Source organism: Neomonachus schauinslandi, chromosome 5 (assembly GCF_002201575.2).
Source record: "Neomonachus schauinslandi chromosome 5, ASM220157v2, whole genome shotgun sequence".
Taxonomy (NCBI): Eukaryota; Metazoa; Chordata; class Mammalia; order Carnivora; family Phocidae; genus Neomonachus; species Neomonachus schauinslandi.
The window spans coordinates 52673597-52701235 of record NC_058407.1 but is presented as its reverse complement, the minus strand read 5'-3'; the positions used below and the strand labels follow the sequence as shown (position 1 = coordinate 52701235).

General features: G+C 42.4%; 1 protein-coding gene across 2 annotated transcripts in view; it reads right to left on the bottom strand.

The window, feature by feature from the left end:
- Nucleotides 1-19191: 19191 nt before the first annotated feature.
- The window catches only part of PPM1H (protein phosphatase, Mg2+/Mn2+ dependent 1H), a 243754-nt gene continuing 235306 nt past the window's right edge, over nucleotides 19192-27639 (bottom strand). The window contains exons 10-11 of one of the 2 annotated variants that reach the window (XM_021678639.1): nucleotides 21322-21427; nucleotides 20733-21011 (exon numbers count right to left, since the gene is read on the bottom strand). In XM_021678639.1, the coding sequence (XP_021534314.1) occupies nucleotides 20958-21011; nucleotides 21322-21427 (160 nt within the window). In that variant the 3' untranslated portion in view covers nucleotides 20733-20957. Of the gene's footprint in view, nucleotides 21428-27639 lie in introns of both variants that reach the window. The other variant, XM_021678641.1, reaches the window with a different exon arrangement.

Sequence of the window (27639 nt, the reverse complement as noted above, 5' to 3'; positions counted from 1 at the left end):
AGAGAGGAAATGGGCAGTAGAGGAGAAGAGAGGTCTTGGAAATGCTGTTTCTGATGGCCTAGAATCTCATCCTAGACGAAGACTCCCTAGACTCAGGGAACGTGCATTCTCTCAGATGAGATTAGTACCGCTACGTCTTTGTAGAAAAAGACTAGAGCTGCTACGAGACACAGCCTGTGAGGCTGACTGAAGTTAAGACAAAAGAGGTGTTTTTCTTCGTTTCTGTAACTGAGGGCAGCAGTCAATTCTGCAGTCATAATTCTGATACTTGACAATGAGCGGGTTGGAGAGAGGGGAGAGATGGGGGGGGGTGCTGAAGAAAGAGAAGCGTCTACTGAGTGGCCTGGGAGCGAGCTTCCCAGCGAGCAGATGAGTGCAAACCAACAGAGCCGATTGTTGTGATGACAGATGAGCTTCCTGCAGGGAGAGGTGGAGGGGCAGGGCCAGACCATTGTGCAGATGTAGGGACACTGCTGCTTGGCGGCCGGCTCCGCTGTCCTTGGAGACACCACCAGAGTTCAGTTGGAAAGCTGGGAAGATGGCACCGAGTACTGGCTTCCGTGTTCCGTGTCGTATTAGTGGAGTAGGATTATTTTTAGCTAAAAACAATTATAGTAGGATGTCAGAGTTGAGTTCTCCTCTGTGATTTTGGCCCGCTCTGCAGTCATTATGGCTAGATGTGCTTACAGAAACACATGCATTTTTCCATTATGTTCTTTAGAAAATTAGAGGAGACACCTGACTGCTAATCTGTATCAGGGAGTGAAATTTCTGGCACCTTGTAAGCCTCACAGAGAGGTGAGACACAGCTTGAACTCCTACATCTGGGGTCTTCGTCAGTACCGAACAGCGTTGTTCTTTGCTTCCTCTGCTCCATGCGCTGGCATCCACCCCTGACCAGCATGACCTTTACCCTCTCTCTGTGACCAGCTCCTCATCCTTCATGACCCAGCGCAATGGTCAACATGTGTGGCAAAGCTTGCCTGACTTATAGACTCTCTGCGGTGCTCCCTTCCTCCTCTCTCATGGTACTTGGGTCCTGTGAGCATTATGCTATTTTACGGAGCTGGACGCAGGCAGGACCCGTGTGTCACGTGCACATGGCGTGGCTTGTGGTCCAAAGAGGTCCCTGCTACTGACCCCCAAATCATTTGTTCTAGTTCTGGGAGGTAACCCTTACCTTCCACCTCACTTTGCTCTTCTAATAGGACTAAACAGGCCACCTTTGTTTCTACTCAAGCAGCATTTGATGAGACTAGTGGGAGATGCCAGGCAGCCCTCATTCCCCACTGAGCCAGTGCCACCTCGTGGGATTGCACTCGCCCACCTACAAAGGTGGCGGGACAGTTACTGGTCACCGGCTAGCCCTGCTTCAAAGCTTCCTGTAACCTGGCAGTGAATGAAAGGCACCACCTTCCAACTCAATGACATTTAAGGCAACCACTCATCGGTTCAGGCAGCAAAATAAATTGCTACTCAGCAGCTCCCAGTCTATTTTTCTGGTTAGAGCTATAAATAAAAGAAATGATGGTGCCACCGCTTGCGTGACAACACGCTGTCCCCCCCCCCCCCCCAAGCAGTCACGTTTTCTCACACTGGCTTTGTTCCGGTCCCCCTGAGGAACAGAGTGTTAAGGACTGTATTTGGAGGTTGCCTAGTGCTGTGTCTGCATTTGAATCTTACACAAATAAATATAATAAACGAGCGTGTATACATTTCCATTGCCTATCCAACCCCTACTGAATTTGTAATTCATTCATAGGAAAATATTTTCCACTAAATATCCTAACTCCTCCAATATTCTTATTTAGTTCCTTTTATTCATGGGACTAGGTTGCATCACTCAGTGGTGACATTTAAATGACAGTTTCTACTGTAACCCGGAGTAATGACCTTGTGAAGTGTGGTGTATGGGGGTGCTTATCCGGTAATTTATGTATCTCATAAATACTAGTTGTGATGTCTAAAGAGAACTCAAAGGGCAAGAAGTACTTTTTACCACACAAACGATTGTGAAATAGAACATTTTTAGAAGCATGTTCTGATACTTATTTGCCCCACGATTCCCCGAAATTCCTCCCCTTCGAAGTCATAAGCATTCTAAGCATTCCACCCCCCCCCACCCCAATACTCAAACATTAAAAATAAAAACAAAACATTGTTCCTGTTCTCCTTCCCAACCCCAAGGCACTGATGTCTGTACAAACATGAACGGGAGGGGGAGAAAAGGAATCGATCAAATCAAATGATCTTCACCGCTTTCAAATGAAACCTGCTGTAATCAGTATGCTCGCACATTCTGACTCCCAGACTTTTTAAACAGTACATTATTCCTTCCGTTTCGGCCAGAGCTAAGCCTTTGCCGGCCCCAAACCGGCTCTACAGAACGGCTGTTGCCAGGTTGGCTTCCCTGGCTCTGGCAAGAGGCTGCTCCCCGGTTCTGCTCGAAATTAATAAGGCCAATCAGAAATGCACAAAACCTGCATGACCAATCATTCTCCAGGCGTTTGCCATCTCCTCCGCGGTCAGATAAATCACGTTAAAGCTATTACACCAATGACCATAAATTAGGGGGCCTGGCGGTGCGTCCCTCCCGAGGACACAGCAGGCTGAGCTGATGGGGGGGCGGGGTGGGGAGGGCCGGCCCGAGCAGCCCGAGCTGGACGCGCGCCCCCAGCTGCTGACACGGGCTGCCTGGGGCTGGCCTCGATCCCCCAGGTGCGGGGACTCCATCTGCGCCGCTCCGCCGGGCTATTTACAGCCGAGGTTAGGCCGGTGATTGCTGGCATGGGAAACTCGTTTCTCAGCCTGGCTTTTATTTACACTCTTATTAGGGAGCCCTTCACTCAGGGCGGAATGGCAGCGAGTGGCTGCGGCGCGAGCTTGGCCCCGGGCCAGGCAGCCGGAGGGGCGGCGGGTGAGCGGCGGCGACGGCCCCGGAGCGCGGGAAACCCGGCGTTTGGACCACCGTGCGGGAGTCCGGTGTCTCTGTGGCGGGACCTCCCCTTGCCCGCTGCGCGCTTGGTAAACGTCGAACAGGAGAGGACAAGAGCGATGTGCTTTGACCTCCATCTAAAACCTCCTCCTCCGGCCCCTCTGCACCCGCCGAAGCCTCCCTTCCCCCCCGCATCCGTGCGGGTGGACTCAGCAGTATCGACTCCGGAGGGGGGAAACCTGCCGCTGTTCTTGCCGTTGGCAGCGCCTAAACCCCGAGCAGGCCCTGCGTGTGTGCGTGTGAGCCTGCATGTCCCGAAAACCCTCCAGCAGCCTCTGCACATCTGGGCCTCCCCGCCATGCATATTCATGCCCAGGCCAGTAAAACCGAGCCCCGCGGCCTGGAGACCGTCAGCTGTGTTCTTGAAGGCTGACCACGCTTGAGAACTCCCATAAAATGAAGACTGGGCCGGCTCCGAGTCCTGTAAGGAGGACTTGAGGACATTCCAGGCAGTGTTTTTTTTTTCCCTAAAAGGGACAAAGGACAGAGGAGGAAGTTTTGCTGGGGAACGGTTTCTACAGCCCTTCCCTTTGCTGTTCAGGTTGTGATTTGTTTCCGGGGATCCCACCCACTCCCTTTCCTGGTGTCCTCAGTCGCTGGAGCAGTGGATTATCACCTTACCTCTTTTGTTCTGCACGTGGCCCCTCTTGGTTTAAGGTGTTCTCCCTTCTTCCTCTATCCTTCTCCCATCTGATGACATCACTCTTCCCCCTTCCCTCCCTTTCTTCCCAAAACAGAGTGGGTTCCTCTTCTGCCTTCCTGACCCTCATTTCTATCACTTCCCTCAGAAATGCCCCTTTTCTCTTTCCTGGTGGCTCAGGACACACTCTATTGGGCTAGGGTGGCACTGGGGAGAGCGAAGACATCAGAGCAATAATAATTAACCCGCCATACTCCCCCACAGCCCACCAGGACTGCAGTCCAGCCAGGGGCAATATTATGGGGCTGAATTGTGACTCCCAAAATTTATTTGTTGAAGCCTGCTGGAACATTCCTGTGGCCCTCTGTCCTCCTCCATGACTTGGAAGCTCTCCCTGAGGATGGCTTTGACCACAACTTTTCTGTTATGTTCCAGGTGATCTTGTTTTTTTTGAGATAAGAACCTACCAAGCGCTGAAATTTTTCTACTAAAAGAGCTTTATTTTTGCCCCTTCTAATTTTCAGTTTTGTTCTCTGTAGGGCACAGGACACCCATCTAAATTTGAATTTCAGATAAACAGCAAATAAGGAGATAGATAGGTATTAACGAATTAAACACTCAAGGCCACTGCATTGTTGGATTTAGGCTCCCTCAAGCTTGAATTCTTTGGGTTTTGTTCTGTGAAAAAAATGTCATTTTATTACTCTTCTTATTGCTGAGCCCAGAGGCAAAGGTCAAGTAGATCATCGAAAAATGCCGTTAGTACGTGAAATGGTCTTATTTCAGGTCAACCGAGCCCATAAAGAGAACTGTCAAGAGCTGTAATTTTTTTTTTTTTTTTTTTTTTAAGAGCTATAATATTGACACCGCGGCAGAAAAAGACTCTCCGTCCCGACACTTCAGGTTTTGTAATAAATAGTGCAGCTGGGCCCCCTGGTAAAAGATTTACCTTTTACCATTTTATTACAGGTCAGTGCTCAAGAATGTAGGATCTGTTTTAAGCACAGTTCTAGTTCAAGAGGAATTTGAACATAATTTTGTTCTGTTGTTCCAGACGCTGGGTATCTGTTCTTCTTCAACTATTAATTGGCATGTATGGAGAACTTCATAGACAGTGAGGTACTGTGGCTAATACCCTTGGGTAGCATGCTATTCTTTCTGCTTGGGTAAGGGCCTTCTGTTTGAGCCTGGTACACTCTTTCATCCTGAAAAGAACCCTGGGCCAAGAGAAGCCTTTACAGTAAGTGCGAAGGAGATGATGGTACAGAGCTCCAGCGGAGTTTAAGAGTCAAAGTCAGAGTGAGAGGGAAATAAAACGCCTGTGACAGAAACACGTTTTATAGAAAATGATGTTGGCGGGTCCGCAGACAACATGGCGTGATGGCTCAGTGCAAAGGTCAGGAATGGAGACGTGATGTGGAAGGGCTTTATTAAAAACGCCATCTGAATAAGCGTGTACATGATGGAAGTTTTGCAACTACTGCTTATCTGATGAAGTTCTATAAACTGGTACAGCGAGAGGGAGTGGAATATACAGAATATAAATTTTGGATTTGAAATCCTGGTTTCAGTGCTCCTTGGCTCTTGTGTCCTTGGGCAACTACTTAACCTACCTGAACTTTTATTTCTTCACCTACAGAGATGCTTCTGGAATAAGTAGGATAAGGACTTTGGAAATTCCCCTCTGCCGCATAATCACAATGTACTAAAGAGAACACTGGTAACAATTGTTAAAATCATCTTTTTCAAAACTCTGGAAATTAAAGGATCGCAACAATCCAGGGAGTGTTTATTCAAGAAAAAACAGCTGAATCTCAGTAAGAACAGGGAGCTTGTGGCATTTTAAACTTCACCAGTTTCCTTACCCTCACTCCAGATATGTGGTAGCCCTGAACACCAACAGCCTCACAACCAGAGTAGCTCTGAGACCCAAAAGACTACCAGCCAATGGAGGGGACAGAATGGGTTTGTAGCTCCCCAAAAAGCCACAGCCCCAGAGCATTGCCACAACTCGACCTGTCTGGCGGTTCCCTGGAAAGATCCCATTCTCAGGGCTTGTCTTAACTTGACCAGTTCTATGTGAACGGTTTCATCCCCACTGCATTAGTTAAAAACAATCAGCAACAACTGTTTAATATCATAGCTGTGTAAGGCAGTCATAGCAGTGGAGGCTAACAAAAGACTGACACAAAGTTTTAACTGAAAAAGTTAAAACTGGTAAATGAGCTGTCCATAGAGGGCACTGAAAAGCTTCAGCGTATTACTGGAGATCTAGAAGTCCTTGCACATGTGCAGGTCAGTGCACACGCCTGGGAGATCTGACTAGGCCTACTCTCTATCTCTGGCTGACTGGAAGGCTCTGCAAAAGCAAAAGAGTAAAGGCTAAAGTAGAGTTGTCTGTTACTTTCCAGAGCATTGAATGTGTGCTCCAAGTTTGATGAAAAACATTAACCTACATATCCAAGAAGTTCAGTGAACTCCAAGTAAGATAAAGAGATCACAGGTAGACACAACATAGTCAACTTCTTTAAAGCAGCAAGAGAAAGGTAACACCTCACTAGGGATCGTCAGCAAGTTTAATGTCCCAACAGAAACCATGCAGGCCAGGTGGTAGGATGACATGTTTGAAGTGCCAAAAGAAAAAAAAAAAAAAAAACACACACACAAAAAACAAAACCCTATTAGCCAGGAACTTGATAGCCAGCAAAACTGTTCTTCAAAAAATAAGAGAAATTAAGACATTTCCAGATAAACAGAAAATTTGTCACAAACACACCTATTTTACATGAAATACTAAAGAGAATCTTTTAGACTGAAAAAAAGGATACTAGATAGTAACTTGAATTCACATGAATAAAGAACACCAGTAAAAATAAATATATGAGAATTATAAAAGACAGTATAAATGTATTTTTGTTTACACCTCTTCTATATGTATATATATTGGAGCAATGTTTTTGAAGGCTTTTTTTTTTTTTTTTTAAAGATTTTTTATTTATTTATTTGACAGAGAGAGACATAGTGAGAGCAGGAACACAAGCAGGGGGAGTGGGAGAGGGAGAAGCAGGCTTCCTGCCAAGCAGGGAGCCCGATGTGGGACTCGATCCCAGGACCCTGGGATCATGACCTGAGCTGAAGGCAGACGCTTAACGACTGAGCCACCCAGGCACCCTGGAGCAATGTTTTTGTATAGCAATTGATCTGGTTTTAATCTAAACTAGATTGCTTTAAGATGCTAATGGTAACCTTTAGGAAAACCACTAAGAAAATAACTTTAAAAATATAGTTGAGAAACAACAAAGGAATTAAAATGGTGTACTCCAAATTATTTAATGCAAAAGAAGGCAATAATGAAAGAATAGAGGAACAAAAAAGGCATAAGACATGTAGAAAACAAATAATAAAATGGTAGACATAAGTCCTACCTTAACAGTAATTACATTAAATGTATATGAATTAAACATTCCAGTCAAAAAGCAGAGAGTGCCACAATGAATTTATAAACATAGTGTAATGGAGGCACCTGGGTGGCTCAGTTGGTTAAGCATCTGATTTTGGCTCGGGTCATGATCTTGGGGTTCTGGGATCGAGCCCCATGTTGGGCTCCCTGCTCAGTGGGGAGTCTGCCTGTCCCTCCCTTTCTTTCTGTCCCTCTCCCTGCTCGTGCTCCCTCTGTCCCTCTCTCAAATAAATGAATAAAATCTTCAAAAAAAATTAAAATAAACATGGTATAACTACATTTTCTCTGTAACAGACACTCTTTAGATTCAAAGATACAAACAGGCTCACAATAAGGATGGAAAAAGATGTACTATGCAAGAAGCAAGCAGATAAGAGCTATACAAATATCAAACCAAATATACTTTAGAATTGTTACCAGAGGGGTGTCTGGATGGCTCAGTTGGTTAAACGTCCGATTCTTTTGATTTCGGCTCAGGTCATGATCTCAGGGTCGTGAGTTCGAGCCACACAGAGGCTCCATGCTCAGTGGGGAGTCTGCTGGAGGTTCTCTCTTTCCCTCTCTTCCCTCCCCCTGCTCATTCAGTCTCTCTCTCTCTCTAATAAATACATCTTTAAAAAAATAGTTACCAGAGACAAGGGAGGACATTTTATAATGATAAAAGGGTCAATCCAACAGGAAAAGATAATTATTAAATATATGTACCTAACAACAGAGCCCCAGAATACACAAAGCAAAAACTAATAAAATTAAAGAGGGAAGCAGACGGTTCAACAGTAATAGCTGGAGACTTTAATAGCCCACGTTAAATAATGGATAGAACAACCAGGCAGAAGATCAACAATGAAACAGAAAACTTAAACAATGGATAAACTAAGGAGATCTAATAGACGGCTAAAGAACACAGCCAACAGCAGCTGAACATACATTCTTCTCATGCACACCTGGAACATTCTCCAGGAAAGACTACAGTGATCCCCTGCTTCCAAAGTTTGTTTCAAGCCATTTCACTTATTGTGAAAGGCCTCCTGTCATTGCTAACTGAATGAAAGCCAAAGAGGATTTTCACTTTTGCAAAGAAAAGGTGAAAACAGTGCTCAGCACGGGCGTTGCAGCAACAGAGGATGAGCGCACTCTGAGCAACACGAGTGGCACCGCCGCGCTCCTTCCCCTGGAACCACACTCAGCCGTCTCGGCATCCAGTTGCCGAAGCTCTCAACTGTGGCTGTGAGCATCTGTTTGCAGCTTGATTTATTTTGTGCATCCATTAGCAAGATGTATCATAAAGTATCAGAAAAGCCTATAAGAGGTCTGGGAATGCTCAAAATTTTTTTGGTATAAATTAATGCTAATTGCTTCTTCACTTTGTCATTTCAGCTCACAAAAGGTTTCACGGGAACACTCCATTTTTGGATAGGGGGGAAAGCTGTTTATATTAGGTCAAAACCTCAGGAAATTTTAAAGGACTGAAATCACATAAAGTATATTTTCTATCACCAATGGGTGAAATTATTTCCTTGTTTGTAAAATGTGATACCGTTTAACTGAGAGGGGTTTAAAAGAAATCAGATCTCAGGTACCTAGCACAGGGCCTAATAAATAGTAAGAATATAATACATAGGTGGTGTTTTATTTTTATCTCATACTAAAGCACGGTAAATCATAGGTTAGCTTCCTCCTTAAAAATAAAAAAAAAATGTCTAACTGCCTTCAATTGGTGGCAAATTATATAATTGATGGTGTCTGGTATTGAAGAAATACAGCGTCACAACCCTGATGCCTCTCCCACCATCGTGGCTGAAAGCTGAATATAAAACTGTCTTAGCAGTAAGCAACTGGAGCATTTCTAAATTATCCTGTTTGTAACTAAAGAATATAAATGATTATTGATCTACCTGGTTTTTCTTAATGATAGTCTATTACTGTTCATTAATATCTGCAACATTTTCATTCATTTCATACCAGAGAAGATCAGACTGTATTTTCATGAGTTAATTCTTCTGATCAAGACAAAAAGTTTGAATTTTTACCACTTTGGCCCAGAACCTAGTTTGGTCTATGGCTACTTTTATGCAACAAAGCAGAGCTGAGTAGTTGTGACAGAGTCCAAACGGCCCATAAAGTCTAAAATATTTATTATCTGGCCTTTTACAGAAAAAGTTCGCTGAACCCTAACCTAAGAACTAAATAATTCTTGGGTGGGCTGGTAGATGATATTCTAGGAAAGACACTTTGAAAAGGCATGCAATCATCCTTTTATTTCCAAGTCTGCATAACTTTCTTCAACATGGTCAATCCTGTCTCATTCTGAGTGCCCCCACTCAGTGTTTGAAGCAATTCCCAGATATACATTGTAACATCATCTGTAAATAACTGAGTCTATTTGAATTGTATTTTAAGACACATAACACTAATAATGATAGCACTTACCTTTTTTGAAAGTATGAGCGCAACCACACTGTTAATTTTCAAATTCTACTCTGCATCTGGTAGATTGGCCAGATGTCCCCTGATTTATATTAGGGCTTCCCGGAGTTGGGACTTTCATTTTTTTACGTAGGACAATGAGAATAGAGATTTCATAGTTCTCCAGAATCTCACCCGCAACTTTTGGTCTCACTGACCCAACTTAGCAAAAGAAGTAATCTCAAATTCAGAGCTGCTAAGACTACTGTTTTCAGGTTCCACAATTCCTTTGTTTAAATCAGAGATGTCTGGTTACTGACATAAACTAGTAGTGCTAAAAGGATGTGAAATGGCTTGGTTTGGGACATTTTGCTATCATGACTTCACTTTTCTTTCATCCTCATGTCAGACATTTCCCTGGACCCCACTCTCACCTCACAACAGTGTCTTCTGAATGAGTTTGTCTACATTTACCTTTTTGGTGACTGTATTTGTAAATTAAAATTTTTAAAAATGGTAAAAGACAAAGTACAGATTTATATTCCGCTTTTAGAGAAGTGCTGCCCTCCAGGGCTGCATTCAGACCTTCCAAAGCCCTGTCCATGTCCCCTTGGACCAGCAAATGATCAGATCTGGTGTGTGGAAGGCAATCAAAGAGCACCCTGCCCCCACCTCCTGCTCATTCACACTCTGAATCTCTTGCAGGCAGCTTAAGTGGAATCAATAAAGCAAAAGAGGTTAGCTGGCTGGAAAATCTCTTCAGAAGTGAAAGACAAGACACTAAAAATGAAGAGATGTACTGAGAGCGGTAGTCTTTTCAGGGCTCTAATGATAGAAAAAGCAATTAAAAAGGCAGACTAATTGCTAGGATATATAACCCACCCTTTGGCCTGACATTTAATTGAAGGGAAATACTGGGATGGCAACAACTTTGAAGTATTTTGTACATGGGGATTTTTAAATGATGGGAATTAAAAAAAAATCCCCATACACATACAATTTAAAAACTGTCTTTTTTTCCCCCCGATATAACTTACCACTCTTAAGCAACGGTCTGGGGAGTGAAAGAAGCACTTGACTCTCCCAAAGTTCACAAATGGTGCATCATGGGATGGTCCTATCATTAAGTGAGGGGTTAAAGACCTTCCTTTCCCCCTTGTAGGCTCATAGCCCCAGTAGTCCTCATCTTCCTGGCTTAGTAATGATCACTGTAAGCTGCGCGAAGAAGCAAAAACATAGATGTGGAGAACTCTTGGTGGGACCCCAGTACAACCATCAGAATCTCCACATCACTGCTGGAAGTTGGTTTCCCTCATTTCAGTCACTCTACCAGGTCCCATGTGGAGGATTATTTCCCACGTTACAAATGTATTTTCTCAATGCCATTTTCTTCTCTGTTTAATTTACCCCAAATTCCTCACAGCCAGATTCTCTATACCTTGTTTTAGTTATCTATCGCTGTGTAATGTAAGTGTTCAAATCTTAAGTGGCTTAAAATACAACCACTTTATTTGCTCATGTTTCTGCAAGTCAGGAATTCAGGCAGGGCTCAGTGTGGATGGCTCCTCTCTGCTCTGTGATGTCTGTGGCCTCAGCTGGAATGGCCTGAACAGCTGAGAGCTGGCTGGGCCTCTCTCTTCTTCATGGTATCACCTGGAGTGACTCAAGAGGGATTTGGGGATGAAACACGGCCTCACTTCCAACGTCTGGGCACTCTGGTTATCTCCCTGGTGGGCTCTCATCACTCAGTAATGTAGTCTGACATTTGCAGTGTGGCTGGCTTCCAAGAGTGAAAGCAGGTGCTATAAGGCCTCTAGAGACCTAAATTTGGAATTCTCAGAATGTCACTTCTGCATTCTATTAATCAAAGCAAGTCACCAGCCAGACCAGATTCAAGGGGTAAGGAAACAAATGCCACCTCATGATGGGAAAAGGAGCACTTGTGAACAGATTGTAGGAGGCATTGTTGGCAGCCATCTTTGGAGACAACCTACCACAGCTTTCAAGAGCTAATCTGATAAAGCTAAACACTGCTCATGAGAGAATGCTAGAAGACTCCTCCATCTTCCACAGAGAAGAAATGTCTTAACCTTCAGGTATCTAATCTTGGGATTGACTCTTAATGACTCTACAATTGAGTGAGGAGGAGGAGGCATCATACACATTAGGGTACAAGTGAAGGGGAAGAAGCTGAGGAGGTTTTACAATAAAACTATTCTGAGTGTTTTCTAACTAGTCTGCTCTTCCAGACTAAGCTTCAGATAAGCTATAGCCTACTTTTAGCTTTCTTTTGTGAATCAATACTTAAGTTTTTTTTAACATTGTGTTATTTTCTAGATTACTTTTAACTTCCTGGACTCTAGAACTAAGCAGCATTAGCATTCTTTGCTGTCTTGTCCCATCTGTTAACTTTTCCCTATAAGATGGAACATTTTACTAACACTTTGTAAGTACTTAAAAATGCTTAAGTGACTAAGGAGAGTCTCGACTTTTACAGTCTTCAGCGAGTACATAATCATTGGCCCTCTCAAAAATACCTCCTGGGATGAAGGAATCAGTCAACAAGAGGATATAACACTTGTAAATATTTATACATCCAACATAGGAGCACCTAAATAAAGCAAATATTAAGAGACCGAAAGGGAGAAATAGACAGCAAGATAATAATAACAAGGGGCTTTAATACTCCACTTACACCAATGGGTAGATCATCCAGAAAGAAAATCAATAAGGAAACATCAGCTTTAAGTGATAGGTTAGATCAGATGGACTTAAAGAGATACCTATACAGAACATTCCACTCACAAGCAACAGAATATACAGCTCTTCTTAAGAGCACAGGGGACATTCTCCAGGATATATCATATGTTAGGCCACAAAACAAGTCTTAACAAATTTAAGACTGAAATCATATCAACCATATTTTCTGACTACAATGGTATGAAACTAGAAATTGGATATAAGAAGAAAAGTGGAAAATTCACAAATATATAGAGATTAAACAACATGCTACTGATCAGTGGGTCAATGAAAAAATCAAAGAGGAAATCAAAAAATATCTTGAGACAAAAGAAAATGGAAATACAACATACCAAAACCTATTGGATGCAGCAAAAGCAGTTCAAGAGGGAGGTTCCTAGCAATAAATGCCTACCTCAAGAAACAAGAAAAATCTCAACATAATTATACAACTCAAGGAATTAGGAAGTAAACAAAGTCCAAAGTTAGTAGAAGGAAGGAAATAACAAAGATCAAAGCAGAAACAAATAAAATAGGGACCAAAAAGACAATAGAAAGATCAATGAAACCAAGAGCCGGTTCTTTGAAAAGATAAACAAAATTGACAAACCAGTAGCTAGACTCACCAAGAGAAAAGTGACCAGGACTCATAAATACAACTGGAAACAAAGGAGGAGACATTACAACTGATACTACAGAAAGGCAAAGGATCATAAGAGACTACTATAAACAATTAAATGCCAACAAATTGGACAACCTAGGAGAAAGATAAGTTCCTAGAAACATATGACCTTCTAAGCCTGAATCATGAAGAAATAGGAAATCTGAACAGACTGATTACTAGGAAGGAGATTGAATCAATAATAAAAAAATCTCCTAACAAACAGAAGTTCAGGACCAGATGGCTTCATGGGTGAATTCTGCCCAAGATTCAAATAAGAATTAATACCAATCCTTCTCAAACTCTTCCATAAAACAGAAGAGGACAGAATACTTCCTAACTAATTTTATGAGGCAAGCATTACCTGACACCAAAACCAAACAAGGATACCACAAGAAAATTACAAGCCAATATCCTTGATAAACATAGATGGCAAAAATTCTCAAAAAAAAAAAAAAAATTAGCAAACCGAATTCAACAATATATTAAAACGATCTCATGTAGGATTGATTCCAGGGGTACAAGGATGGTTTAACTTCTGCAAACAATGATACATCATATTAACAAAATAAAGGATAAACATGATCATCTCAGTAGATGTAGAAAAAGCATTTGGCAAAATTCAACATCCCTTTATGATAAAAACTCTCAATGAAGAGGTTATAGAGGGAACGTACCTCAACACAATAAAGGCCATATATGACAAGCCCACAGATAATATCATACTGAGTGGTAAAAAGCTGGAGTCTTTTCTTATAAGACCAGGAATAAGAAAATGATGTATATTCTTGTCATTTTTATTCAGCATAGTATTGGAAGACCTAGCCAGAGCAATTCGGCAAGAAAAAGAAGTAAAAGACATTCAAATCATGAAGGAAAAGGTAAAACTGTCACTCTTTGCAGATAACATGATATGATAATATAAAAAGTCCACCAAAGAGTCCCCCCCGCCAAAACTGCTAGAGCTCATAAATGATTTCAGTAAAGTTGCAGGATACAAAAGCAATATACAGAAATCTCTTGCATTTCTACACACTAACAACAAACTATCAGAAAGGGAAATTAAGAAAACTATCCCATTTAAAATTAGATTAAAAAAAATAAGATTCCTAGCAATAAATTTAACCAAGGAGGTAAAAGACTATAAACCGAAAATTATAAGACACTGATGAAAGAGAATATGACAAAAAAATGGAAAGGTGTACCGTGTTCATGGATTGAAAGAATCAGTATTGTTAAAATGTCCACATTATCTAAAGCATTCTACAGATCCAGTGCAATTCGTCTCAAAATTCTAATGGCATTTTTCATAGAAATAGAACAAATGATCCTAAAATTTGTATGGAACCACAAAAGACCCCAAACATCCAAAGCAATGTTGAGAAAGAACAAAGCTGGAGGCATCATGCTCCCTGATTTCAAACTATATTACAAAGCTACAGTAATCAAAACAGTATGGTATTTACATAAAGACAGACACATAGATTAATGGAACAGAATAGAGAGCCCAGAAACAAACCCACAAATATATGGTCAATTAATTTATGATAAAGGAGCCAAGGATATACAATGGGGAAAGAACAATCTCTTCAATCAATGGTGTTGAGAAAACTGGACCTCTATTTACACCATACATAAATATTAACTCAAAATGGATTAAAGACTTGAATGTAAGCTAAAACCATAAAACTCCTAAAAGAAAACATAGGCAGTAAGCCCCCTGACATGGGTCTTGGCAATGATTTTTTTGATTTGGCACCAAAAGCAGAGGCATTGACAGACTGCAAAAATAAACAAGTGTGATTACATCAAACTAAAAAGCTTCTATACAGCAAAGGAAACCATCAACAAAATGAAAAAGCAACCTACTGGATGGGAGAAAATATCTGCAAATCATGTATCTGGTAAGAGGTTAATATTCAAAATATATGAAGAACTCCTACAATTCAATAAAAAAAAAAAAACCCAAAGCAACCCAATTAAAAAAATGGGGAGAAGATCTGAATAGACATTTTTCCAAAGAAAACCTACAGACGGCCAGCAGACACGTGAAAAGGTATCCAGCATCACTAATCATCAGGGAAATGTAAATCAAAACCATAAGATACCACCTCACACTTGTTAGAATGGTTCTTATAAAAAAGATAAGAAATGACAAGTGTTGGCAAGGATGTGGTGAAAAGGAGACGCTGTGCGCTATTGGTGGGACTGTAAATTGCCACAGCCACTATGGAAAACAGTATGGAGATTCATCAAAAAATTAAAAATAGAACTACCATATGATCCAGCAATTCCACTTCTGGGTATTTATCCAAAGAAAACGAAAACACTAACTCAAAAAGACATATGCATCCCCATGATGACTGCAACATTATTTACAATATCCAAGATTCGGAAAAACCTAAGTCTCCATCAATGAATGAATGGATAAGGAAAATACACACACACAGAATATTATTCAGTCATAAAAATTAAGGAAATCTTGGGGCGCCTGGGTGGCTCAGTCGTTAAACAAGTGTCTGCCTTTGGCTCAGGTCATGATCTTAGGGTCCTGGGATCGAGCCCCGCATTGGGCTCCCTGTTCAGCGGGGAGTCTGCTTCTCCCTCTCCCACTCCCCCTGCTTGTGTTCCCTCTCTCGCTGTGTCTCTCTCTGTCAAATAAATAAAATCTTTAAAAAAAAAAAAATTAAGGAAATCTTGCCATTTGTGACAAGGTGGATGGACCTTAAGGACATTATGATAAGTGAGATAAGAGAAATACCATACGATCTCACTTATGTGTGGAATCTAAAAAATAAATAAAAACAAAAAACATTCACAGGCACAGAGAACAGACGGTGGTTGGGAGAGGCAGCTGTGAGTGGTGGGAGAAATGAGTGACTGAGGGGCAAAAGATACAAACTTGCAGTTATAAAATAAGTCAGTCATGTGGATGTAATGTACAGCATGGTGACTGTAATTAATAATACTGTGTTGCATATTTGAAAGTTTCTAAGTGAGTGAAAGTTATCACAAGAAAAAAAATACTTTTGTTAATATGAATGTGATGGATGTTAACCAGAATTTCTGTGATGATCATTTTGCAGTATATCCATATATCAAGTCACTATGTTCTACACCGAAAGCTAATGTAATGTTGTATATCAATTACACCTCAAGAAAAAGAAAAAGAAAAAAGAATACCTCTTGGGAGCAATTCTTGGTAGTAATATCCAAGATGTTTCTTCTAGATGCACTGTTGAAATGGATAGCCTTTACTGCTATTCTTGTGTAGGTTTATAGAGTCGGCATCCATTCCCTTTTGATTGTCTTTCGAATCTGTTCACAGTTTGTAACTCCCCGTGAGGCCATGACACTCCCATCATTCCATTACCTGATATGAAGACACTTCAAAGCGAATTAAAAGAAATGACACAAACTTTTTTCTAGAGGGGTCCTATATACATATATATAATATTTTATTTTAAAATGTCATTGAGCATATACATTTCTTTAGCTTTTTCCAGGGAACATCGCACCTAAGTTTCAAAACACACAAAATAGACCCCCTTTACTGAACAGTTTTCATTTTGGGGGGTTACAAATTCAAGGTTTCACAATCACAAAGCATAAAGGTACATGGTTCTGAAACCATTTTCAGGCAGATTCCTGTCATTCCCTGTACATCTGGCATTTTTGGAAACCCAGACCTTACAAATGATCTCCACTGTGGGCCTCCCTGGGTCTCCAGAAGAAACAGAGAAAATGGAAGCGAACAGAAATAAGAGAATTACCTCAGGACTCCCCAAACACAAAATACTGTGGAAGGTCCGAAAAGTGGGGGGGCACAAGGTTCTCCTTCAAGTACATCACAGTAGAAAACAACAGCACATTTACAGCCTTATTTGGTCACTGTCTACCTGGTTGCTATGTGAACAAGACTTCATCTAAGACGCAGAGGAAAAATGAAAGCTATTTACATGTAACATCATGGGTTAGAAAGAGCAGTCGTGCCCAGACCGGCACTCAGATCTGACAAAGAGCTGCCATGGTGCTCGCCTGAGAGGCAAGGAGGCTGCTCACGTAGTGTCCTTTGAAAAATCCCAGTGTACGCATCTGCCACATCAGCCATGCCCACCCAGAGTCTGCCCTGCATGGTGGGCGGTGTATGGTGTGCAGACTCTCAGCCTTCTCTGCAATTGTGAAGTTCTCACAAATCCAAGTTTCTAAAGTAAGATTCTGTCCTGGGGCCAGATACTGTTTTCCTGTTTTCTGAGATCTGGTAAATTTTAGGGTCAGCCTGATTGTTCTTTGCATAGACAATGACTCTTCACTGCTTTCTCCAAGTGTCCCAGAAGCAGTAATTTACTGAAGACAGAATCTCATAAAAGTTTAACATATTCCCTCTGAGAACAGTGGTGCTGCTGGGTCACTTAAGGAAAGGTCAGATCCTCCAACTGTGGTGGAAAGAAACCACTGACCGCCCTTGGCCGTGTTGAAAACAAATGGATTGGCAGACGAGGAAGGAGGTGCAGTCTAGAGAATCAGAATTTTCAAGATGTGGGAGTCTTTTTCCGTATGTTTCCATGCTAGTGCTCTTGGTAAACCAAAAATCCTGCCCGAATGGCCAAGATCTGAGACCAAATCTGGGTCCCAAGACTCTCATCCCTGCCCACCAATACCTGCCTACAGCTGTAGTTGTCCCGAGACAGAAGTGAATACTTAGGAGTAAGAAGAAGGTGAGCGCAGCTGACTTCGCACAACCCCATAGAGGTAAGCTGCTAGGAATTAAAAAATCAAACACCCGGGGTGCCTGGGTGGCTCAGTCGGTTGGGCGGCTGCCTTCGGCTCAGGTCATGATCCTGGAGTCCCGGGATCGAGTCCCGCATCGGGCTCCCTGCTCGGCGGGGAGTCTGCTTCTCCCTCTGACCCTCCCCTCTCTCATGCTCTCTGTCTCATTCTCTCTCTCAAATAAATAAATTTAAAAAAAAAAAAAAAAAAATCAAACACCCTAAATTCCCCAAAGTTGTGGAAAGGAACTGAAATTGCCACTTTTTGTAGTTTGTCCTAGTCCACAGCTGAGTACTTGGCCTAGCCTGATTTTCCCCTCTCCCGTCCCACCCCAAGAAGGGCAGTTAGGTAAGCAGACCCACCGCAGAACATACCCTCCATCTCTGACTGCTGGCGCTGCTCTCACTACAGGTGTCGTGAGAACAAAGGTTTGGCTGTCGCCTGGCAAGAAGCTACAAGGTGTGGATGGAGTATGAGTTTGCTCTCTTTAAGGAAAAGACCCGTCCCCAAGTATTCCGAAGAGCAGGGTCCAGCCCAACAAAGAGATTTAGAACCGAAAGAGCCTTTCATTAGAGGAAGTGGCCATACATACCCCAAGACAACCATAAAGACTTGACTAGGAAATCGAAAGCTTTTTATTAAACAAGACTTCCTCTGAGGCTATTAGGACAAGCAGATTTGGCTATAAGTCAGATACATAAGACTTCAGAACCACATATAAATACGTTCTTCAGAATTTTGAGTCTGTTGCCTTTTGACCTCTCCAGGAATGCTCCAAGGGCCAACCCTGTTATGTAGACACAGTTGCTGCTCTTGGGATGAGATGGGACGGGGCCTGGGTGAAAAATAAAGCCAAACAGAGTAAGCTCAATTCACAGAGCAATATCAGTGCTGGGAAGATCTGCTATGGACATTAACACATCACTTTTTCCACATATGATTTATCCACCTCGTTTGTAATTTTCCTCCCATCCCCCAAACAGAAAGAGGGCTTGAGCTTTTTAACTAAGATCTTTCCACCAAGGAGGCTTATGACAAGAATTCCTGGATACCTTTCTAACTAAAACCAGCAGGACTAAATGCTCAAGACTTTAGGATAAATTGAAAAAGGGGGTTCCAGAATTTTTCCTGAGACATTTCTTGGCAGTACATGAATTGGTGACTTGAGTAGAGTAGAAGACTATCATGACATCTATGCCCAAAGTCGGACTCTGGTGGCTCAAATAAAAGTAGAAAAGTGCAAGGTAGGATCAACATCAAAGCGCAGGAGAGAAAACAGATGAAAGGCAATGGGAACACGGGAAAGAGGTGATTGCTTGTGAGGAGAGCTTCCCAAAGAAGGCAGTTCAGAGTCCTCCACAAAAAACTTTCTCGTTTTCGGGCGCCTGGGTAGCTCAGTTGTTAAACGTCTGCCTTCGGCTCAGGTCATGATCCCAGGGTCCTGGGATCGAGTCCCACATCGGGCTCCCTCCTCGGTGGGAAGCCTGCTCTCCCTCTCCCACTCCTGCTGCTTGTGTTCCTGCTCTCGCTATCTCTGTCCCTGTCAAATAAATAAAATCTTTCAAAAAAAAAAAAAAAAACTTTCTCGTTTTCCCGTTGTACCTGACTTTGGAGTCAGGGCAGGGACAGAAGGTGGAACCACACTGTGGGAGATGCCTGCACATTGTCCCACAGCATCTTATTCTGCCAGAGGAGCAAATGGCTTCCCACAGATTGGTCCCCAAAGAGCCATCTGGGGTTGCTCAGATCTCCTGGAGGAGGAGACAAGCCGTCAGATGAAGATGACCCCTGACAAGGCAGTAGTCCAATTCTTCCCAGGCAACATTTTGGCAAACAGCTGGTGGGTAAATCCCCAAGTACTTTACCTACCAGACAGGGCATCATTTCCACAGCGTGGAATGAATTCATTCCTGAGTAGAGAGGCTCCAGGCCTTTCCTACTGGAATATCTACAACTCCAGGAAGGTGACGAACTGTCCTGGAGGAAAGGTTCCTCTCGTCTCCTCTCCTCTGGGGAAGGGACCCAGCAGACACGTGAACTGGAACTGGCTCTCCAGCAGTTTTGGGAATCACATCACCAACATTGTTCTTTACTGGGTGGGAAGAATGTTTAAATTACACAAAACTGTCAGGATGGTGATGAAACCACAGGAGGTGTGCAGGAAGAAGACTCAGTAATTGGACATTGCTCTACAAGGTCCTCCGGTGCAGAGCAATAGTCTGCCCAAGAGATAGAAGTGATTTCTAAAAACCTATTTTGTGATTCCTCTTGATAGAGAAGCAACAGGGAGATTTGGTGTCCACTGCTTCTACAGCTCTTGTGAGGAACGCTCAGAAGTGGAGCTACAATGGGAACTGGGGTTGCAGCTGTTGGGTGGCTGGGGAAGGAATGGGGGGCACAGCAGGAGAATGACCAGTCAACCCAATTCAAATTCACTTTAATCAGATGGCTATTCTGAGTGGGCCTTGCCTGAAGATGAGGGGGAGAGCAGGACTGCTGCTCCCTGACAGTACACGGATACGTACTGATGTGGAGTGGCCTTGGGGACAATCATAGCCCCTGGAACCTGGATCCAAAATGGAGGGATGGTCTTCATATGAGGTATGGTGACCTGACTGATACATGGAGCTTCCTGTTCTGATCTCTTCAACACTGCTTTACGTATGTCCCCATGGCACAGCAGGTGGGGAGGGCCAACCATTCCAGAAATGAAAACCTGGGTTCTCAGAGAAATCTCAAGCCACAAAAGGGGGACCCTTGAAAACAACTGAGGAACTGTTGGTCCAAAGAAACACCCATATTTTCATGAAAACACACTGATTTGGTGAGAAAATGCAACTCAGGAACAAACTGTTACACAACAAAGACAGTACTCTGTCAGCCAGGGCACGGCTCCAGAAGGCTGCCTGGGTGGTGTGGGCTACAGGATATGGGGACGGCCTGGGCTGGACTTTGACACACAAATTCCTCAGCAAGGAGATGGAAAGTCCCAGGCCTGTTTTATGAAAGGGAAACAATTAAGATTCAAAGAATATTGAAAAGAAAAAATCCCTGCCTCACCCCACCATAACCATGAAAGAATGAAAAGAGAGACAGACAGACACACACACACACACAAAGATGGTGTTCCCTGAAATAAATCTCAGGCTTACTAGGAGGTGGGTGCTTACACTTTCTGAGGCATGATCCCCAACTTTCCAATGCAGCACTTTTAACCCGTAGAGAAGCTGGCAGCTTGACAGGCCGAAGAGTCTTCTGCCAGTTACACCTGAAAATGGCTGCCCAGCTACTCCAAATAAATATGTGTGTGCCCAAAATAGGCAATGGCCACCCAGGAGGCCTATTAAAGGAACCAAAAGAAACACAACACTCAGTAGCAGCCTTTATGTTTTGCTCTGGTTGAGTATCCAGACCTGTTACTGAAGAGGAAACTGAAATCTAAGGGTCCCCCAGAAGTACAGCCAGAGGCCTTTCAGCAGCAAACTCCCCACCTGGGCTGGGAAGAGGTTGCATCCCCTGGAACTCTGCGGGGGCACGTCCCAGTCCTGCCCTGCTAAGAGGTATCCCAGCTTTCTCCCCTGCTGTCCTCCCGATGCCCCGGGCTGTTTTCATGAAAGTTTGTTCCCATGTATTAAAGGAATGACATATACAGAAATGTCGTCTCCTGAGCCCAGTCGGTCATTAGATATCCGCCATCCTCTGTCCTTCAGGACACCACGGGCACGCATCACCAGGTCCTGAGCTGCCAATGTGTACCTGTGTAGGGAGAAGCAGGGATGAGACCATCAGTGCGGCATCAGGCGGAATCTGGAGTCGAGGAAGCCTGGGAAAGAGGCATCACTATAGCTGTGTCAGCAGTTTTCAAATACCCCTAAAGTCTCCAAAAGTCTAGGCAAGGGGCGCCTGGGTAGCTCAGATGGTTAAGCATCTGCATTCGGCTCAGGTCATGATCTCTAGGTCCTGGATCGAGCCCCACGTTGGGCTCCCTGCTCAGCGGGGAGTCTGCTTCTCCCTCTCCCTCTGCCTCTCCCCCTGCTCATGCTCATTCTCTCTCTGTGTATCTCTCTGTCTCAAATGAATAAATAAAATCTTAAAGTCTAGGCCATCTTTTCCCAAAATGTGGGATGCCTAACGTGAGATTATTCTTTTAAGTGGATGGACAAGGCACCACATACATTAAATAACCTCCTAAATTATTCTGCTGTTGAGTCCTTTGAGGTTTTTGGTGATGTCAAAGAGACAGTCTCCATTTGGTGTGAATCTGTCTTTAATTTGGACCTGCTTGGGCTCAGAGCTTTGCTTGGCAAACCATGCCTCACTGAAAAAGTACTTGGGAATCATAAGAGCTTTGGTTTTCAGTGTTTATTTTTTGGACCACATTCTTTTTTAGGACAAAGGATAGTCATTTTCCATTTATGGTAGGGGTCAATCTTCTAAAATAAAATTGTTTTTAAAAAGTGAGTTGATTTAAATAAAAACATCAATAGTACATGTAGCATTGGAATACAGTAAAAATGTGAAGGTGTTTTTGGGAAAGGACTGATAAACCTTTGTGTGAATGAGCTATTCACCCACCCGTATCAATGCCATTCTCTCCTCTCGATCAACGTAGGTACGGGGGGCGTCCACCAAGAATTAGAAAATAAGATTGCTCATAGAGATTTAAACTCGAGGAAAAAGAATGGCTACATTATTAGTCAATGGAAAATATTAATATCTAAAGACCAGTGTGGGAGGGGATTTTGGTGGGTGTAGGCCTGGGTTGGCCTTGAGGCATTAAAAAAAAAAAAAAAAAGAGATAAAACATTGGCAGGTGTCTATCCAAATACTGATCAGAGCACAGAGAGTCTTAGCTGACAGACTTCAAAGAGATTTAGTTCCGCTGGTACAACCATATTTAGTGTGGATGAATTACTCCCTCAGCCTATATGCCATTAAACATGATTCACCGTTAACTCTGATTTCACGTTCACTAAATAACCTGATTATGATCTGGCTCGTGTAGGCCTGCCTACAGGGAAGGAATGAGCCAGGCACTGTACTTTAGGAATATCAGTCAGTTATATTTCTCCATATAAATGTCAACTGGCATTTCAGTTTCCAGATCAGTTTTGTAAGCTTGTTTAGGGTGAGCCCAGCTCTGACAATGAATCTGTTCTTTGTATGTTGATTAAACCAGTTTCTGAGCCTGAAAAGCTAAAAGCTAGACTCTGATAAATCACCAAGATAATAAATGTCACCCTATAAGGGAGGCTTCTTGGAAGGCTTTAACGACAGACCTTTAACAACAGACCACCCTGATATTACTAGTGGTTTTTCCCTACTTTGGAATGTCTCTGCCTTGCCCTCAGGACTGTGATTTTATGGAATTCAGAACCCCAGAAGGCTCTTCTATTTCTTCTGTTAAGACCCTTTATGGATTTACTGAGTCTCATATTAAAGGAGACCGGCAAAAAAATTATTAATTAATTAATTAAATAAAAATAAGAGACTAGCGTCTAGCCCATCATCACAATATTTAAGACTAAGGTCTGCAGCAAATGATCTCAGGATTAAGACTCCAGGACATAAAGTCTTTGAGACTCAAGTCTCTTTGCAGCCCAGGCAGGAGAGGACTGCAGGACACACTCTAGGTGGCAGAGGAGAGGCTGTCTGAGTTAATACAAAATAAATGCCTTTCCTCCTGGAGGGTGGGTGGTGGGTGGGGAGGAGAGACACCTTCTTCTTCTATCTGTATGGAGAGAATCATCAGCTTTGAGGCAGAAAAGTCTTCAGTAGCACTTGAGGGAAGATGCAGCCAGTTAGCCCTTCCGGTGGGTTCTCCTGTTGAGATCAGGAAATAAACAGAAAGGAGTCCAGAGAGGCCTTTGGCTCAAGGGCCAAATAAATGTCCCCAAATCCACATACTGCAGCTTATACTATATTCAGAAGAGTCTCTCAGATGCTCACCCCAGATTACTCTTGGGTTTATATTAAACTGTATATCTGAGAAAGAACCATGCCGGGAAAGGCTACCAACAATATCGGAGTGATGTTTATTATCCTGGTGATTGACCGGGGTCCAGACTTTAGCCTTTCAAGTTAAGAAACCTGGCTGAGTCAATACCGAGTAGATTCATCTGTCAGGGCTGAACACACCCTAACCCAGCTCAAGAGCATGCTAGACAGAGAAAATTGTAGCAAGTCATGATAAAAGGTGGCTGACGGTAAAAGAAAGATGCTCCAAGATGTCAAAAAGCAGAGAAAAGAACTCAAAAGCCCAGCTCTCTGTGGCTAGTCTAGGGAGAGGCGAACTGTCCTGTGGGGCAACGATGGCGAGAGATCAAAATGAAGTGAAGTCACAAAGGATGATCACCCTTAGTTCAAGGCAAGAGACCACCCTGATATTGTCACTGCTGGTGACTCTGGGTATTTAAAAATGGTCAAAATTAGCAGTGGTATTTTAAAAAGCAGCATTAGGTCACCTAGAAAAGATGGTTACCCAGGAAACTCATTTCCCTGAGGGCTCTAGATAATTAAGGTTTTATTCTTAAAAATGGTTATTGCCTATTCCAAGATCACTTCCCTCGAGCCTGAATTTCTCTTTACCATCCATTCTGTCTTCCCTTAGGTGCTGAACTTGAGAGAGAAATCCATTTTTGCTTCTTCAATTTCTTCCCTTTTTCCTCCTTAATCTCTTACCAGTAGGCCCACTACCTCACTCATCTGGCCTCTTACACCTTGACCTAAAAGCTTCTTCTCAGTACTCGTTCATCTCAACCTTGCTCCAGCACAGATACCACTGACCATCTTCTTTGCCTTTGATGTCTCCTGTCTTCCTGAAGTCTTTTTTGGGCGGGGGTTGGGGGGAGGAGTGGGTAGGGGGGACAGTTTCCACTCCACTCCACACTCCCCAGTTCTCCTGCATCTAGGCTTCCATGACACTTGACACAAGCTCTTCTCTCTGATGCTCCTTAAGTTCCTTGGGAGGCCACAGGTAAGACTTAAGAAGAAATCAATAAATATTAACCAATAACAAGGTAGGACTTGCCCATCTATCATCCTGAGTTAATGCGATCCCCAGTCTCTTAGGCAAGAAAAGATGGTCATTTTCAATGCCACCTCCTCACCCTGATATTTTTCAAAGATAAAATCCACAAGATTGAGTAGGACTTCTAAACTTTGTATTTTAAAGTGTATTTCATTAGTGGTACATGGCTAATTAAAATAAAATCTAATCTCATAGTTACTAAGATGTAAGCTGTACTTATTGTAAAAACTGATATACCGGAGCTTATTTCTGCCATCACTAATACATATAAATATATATAAAACTTCCTGTGTGTTTTCTGATTATGTTTTTCTTCATTCTTGCTTTCTGAAATCAGGTTGATTGCTTTAACACCTTTTCCCTCCCTCTACTGGTTTAGAAGTGACAGTTAATTTCTTTCATTTTAGCACTTATGCTTAAGTTTTTAACACAAAGGTTAATCAGTATTTATGTCCTCCTTCAGAAAATAAAAGGATCTTAGAATGCCTTCTATCATCTTTCATGTTACTGCCAGGTAGTTGAATTTCATCCTTTTTTTAAAGCCTCTATTAGTCATTATTATCATTTACAATCCATACTTACGTAAATAAACCAACATACTAACTTCTGTGGTTTTTGAAATCCATTCCTTCCTTCTGGATTTGATTTTTTTTTTTTTTTTTTCTGTTGAAGTCCATTTTTAGAAATTCTTTCAACAATGGTCTGTGAGGGATTAAACTCACCTAGTCTTTGGACCACAAAAATCTTTTATTTTTGCTTTTAATCTTGCATGATAGCTTTATTGGGTACAGAATTCTGGATTGACCATTTCTTTTCCCTCAGCAGTTTAGAGATAATATTTCATTTATTGTGACTTCTCTTGTTGGGAAGACATTTCTTTATGAGGAAATACGTTCTCATTGGTAGGTTTTTAAGTTTTTACTGTTATCGATGGTATGAAGTTACACCAAGACATAACAATGACATAACATTTTTATCTATCATGGTTGAAAATCTGTTTTACTCCTTCAAATGAGAAGATATTTCTTTGAATCTGGAAAGTTTTCAACTGTGAACTTTTTGAATATTGCTTGCCCTCTATTTTTTTAATATTTTCTCCTATTAGAACTTACCCACTTTGCCTTCCAGATTTCCACTTCTTTCCTGTTTTCTTTTTTCTGATTTCTATAAATTCACTAATTCCTGTTTTAGTGGTTTACTTTTCAATCCATTCAGTATAGTTAACTCTTCAACAACACGGAGGTTAAGGGACACCAATCACCACACAGTCAAAAATCCAAGTATAACTTTTGACTCTCTGAAAACTTAACTACTAATAGCCTATTGTTGCCCAGACACCTTACTGATGACATAAACAGTTAATACATATTTGGTATGTTATACTTATTATATATACTGTATTCTTACAATAAAGTAAGCTATAGAAAATATTATTAAAAAATTGTAAGAAAAAACATATTTGCAGTACTTTTTCAAAAAAATCCATGTATGGGGCGCCTGGGTGGCTCAGTTGTTAAACGTCTGCCTTTGGCTCAGGTCATGATCCCAGGATCCTGGGATTGAGCCCCACATTGGGCTCCCTGCTTGGCAGGAAGCCTGCTTCTCCATCTCCCACCCCCCCCACCCCACTTGTGTTCCATCTCTCACTGTTTCTCTCTGTCAAATAAATAAATAAAATCTTAAAAAAAAAAATCCATGTATAAGTGGACTCATGCAGTTGAAACCCATGTTATTCAAGGGTGAGCTATGGTAACTTTATTTCAGTGACATACTTCTCTCCATTGTGAATTTTCATTTGGTTTTCCAAATTTACCTCTCCCTGCCTTGTGGTTCTCTTTGTACATGTTTAAAGTTTCAACCTGTTCTACTGGGTTTTCTTTGGAGACGTAGAGAGAAGGCTCCACTGTGTCTAGTTATTCTTTCTCATAGTGGGTTTGAAGCTATGTTTCTCTTCAGTAGGGGTTGCTTACTCTGTGCCCTAGGTTATAGAGATTTTTAAATTTGCCTCTACTAGGACACATTATGGGTTTTCCAGCTGTAGAACATGTAATTTCTTGGTTTAGTATTCTCATAACACAGGAGTGGTGTGAGGTTTAACTTCCCACTTCCTGTGTGGTGAGCCTACCCAACCATATCCCCTTCTCACAGAACTTCAGTTTCATCAGGTTCTTGCCATCATCCATGTATCCATGTGCTTCAGGGAAGGACCTGAGGCAGGAGGCTTGGGAGAATGCCTAGGACCACTTCTTCCAACACTGTTGCCAGGAGCTCAGATTCCTCCACATGACTTCTCTTTGCCAGACTTCTCTGGTGAATGTGGTATCCCCTCTGTAAAAGCAGCTTGTGTGGACAACTGAAGGGGACTGAGTAGATGGTGTATTCAGTGACTAACCGTACCGCTGAACTCTAGAACCAATTTCCTACATTTCCTTCAGGCTACAGGAGACCCAGTATTGAAATGAAGTCAGAAACAACATTCAGGTAAAATGAGGCCACTTGCAAGAGCTTTCCTCATAAATGATCAACTCGACACAACCCTAGAAACCAGCTCCTGGGAGAAGAGTTGTGCCCCAACTCCAGTATTCAGCCAGGCTGGGTGGCCATTCAAAACCCACTGGCATCCATATTCAAGAGCCAACTTGCCCCAGGCATGAAACCATGTATAAGGTTGCCTTATATCAAAACTGGTAAAGAGGAAACAACTTTCTCAAGAGGGAAAGACCTCGGTGTCCCCACTCCCATTTGGTTTTCTTCCAATTTCTACCTGACAAGGCCTGTCTGGTTTGGTGACTATGAAAGAAATCGCTAAATGTGGCAGTAAAACAGGAGAGCTCTACAGATTTTGGTACTGAGACTGAACCCAAGGGCAGACACGTGCCACAGATGGAGTTAAAACATGAAATGCGAGTACAAAAATATACAGGAGAGGAGCAAATAT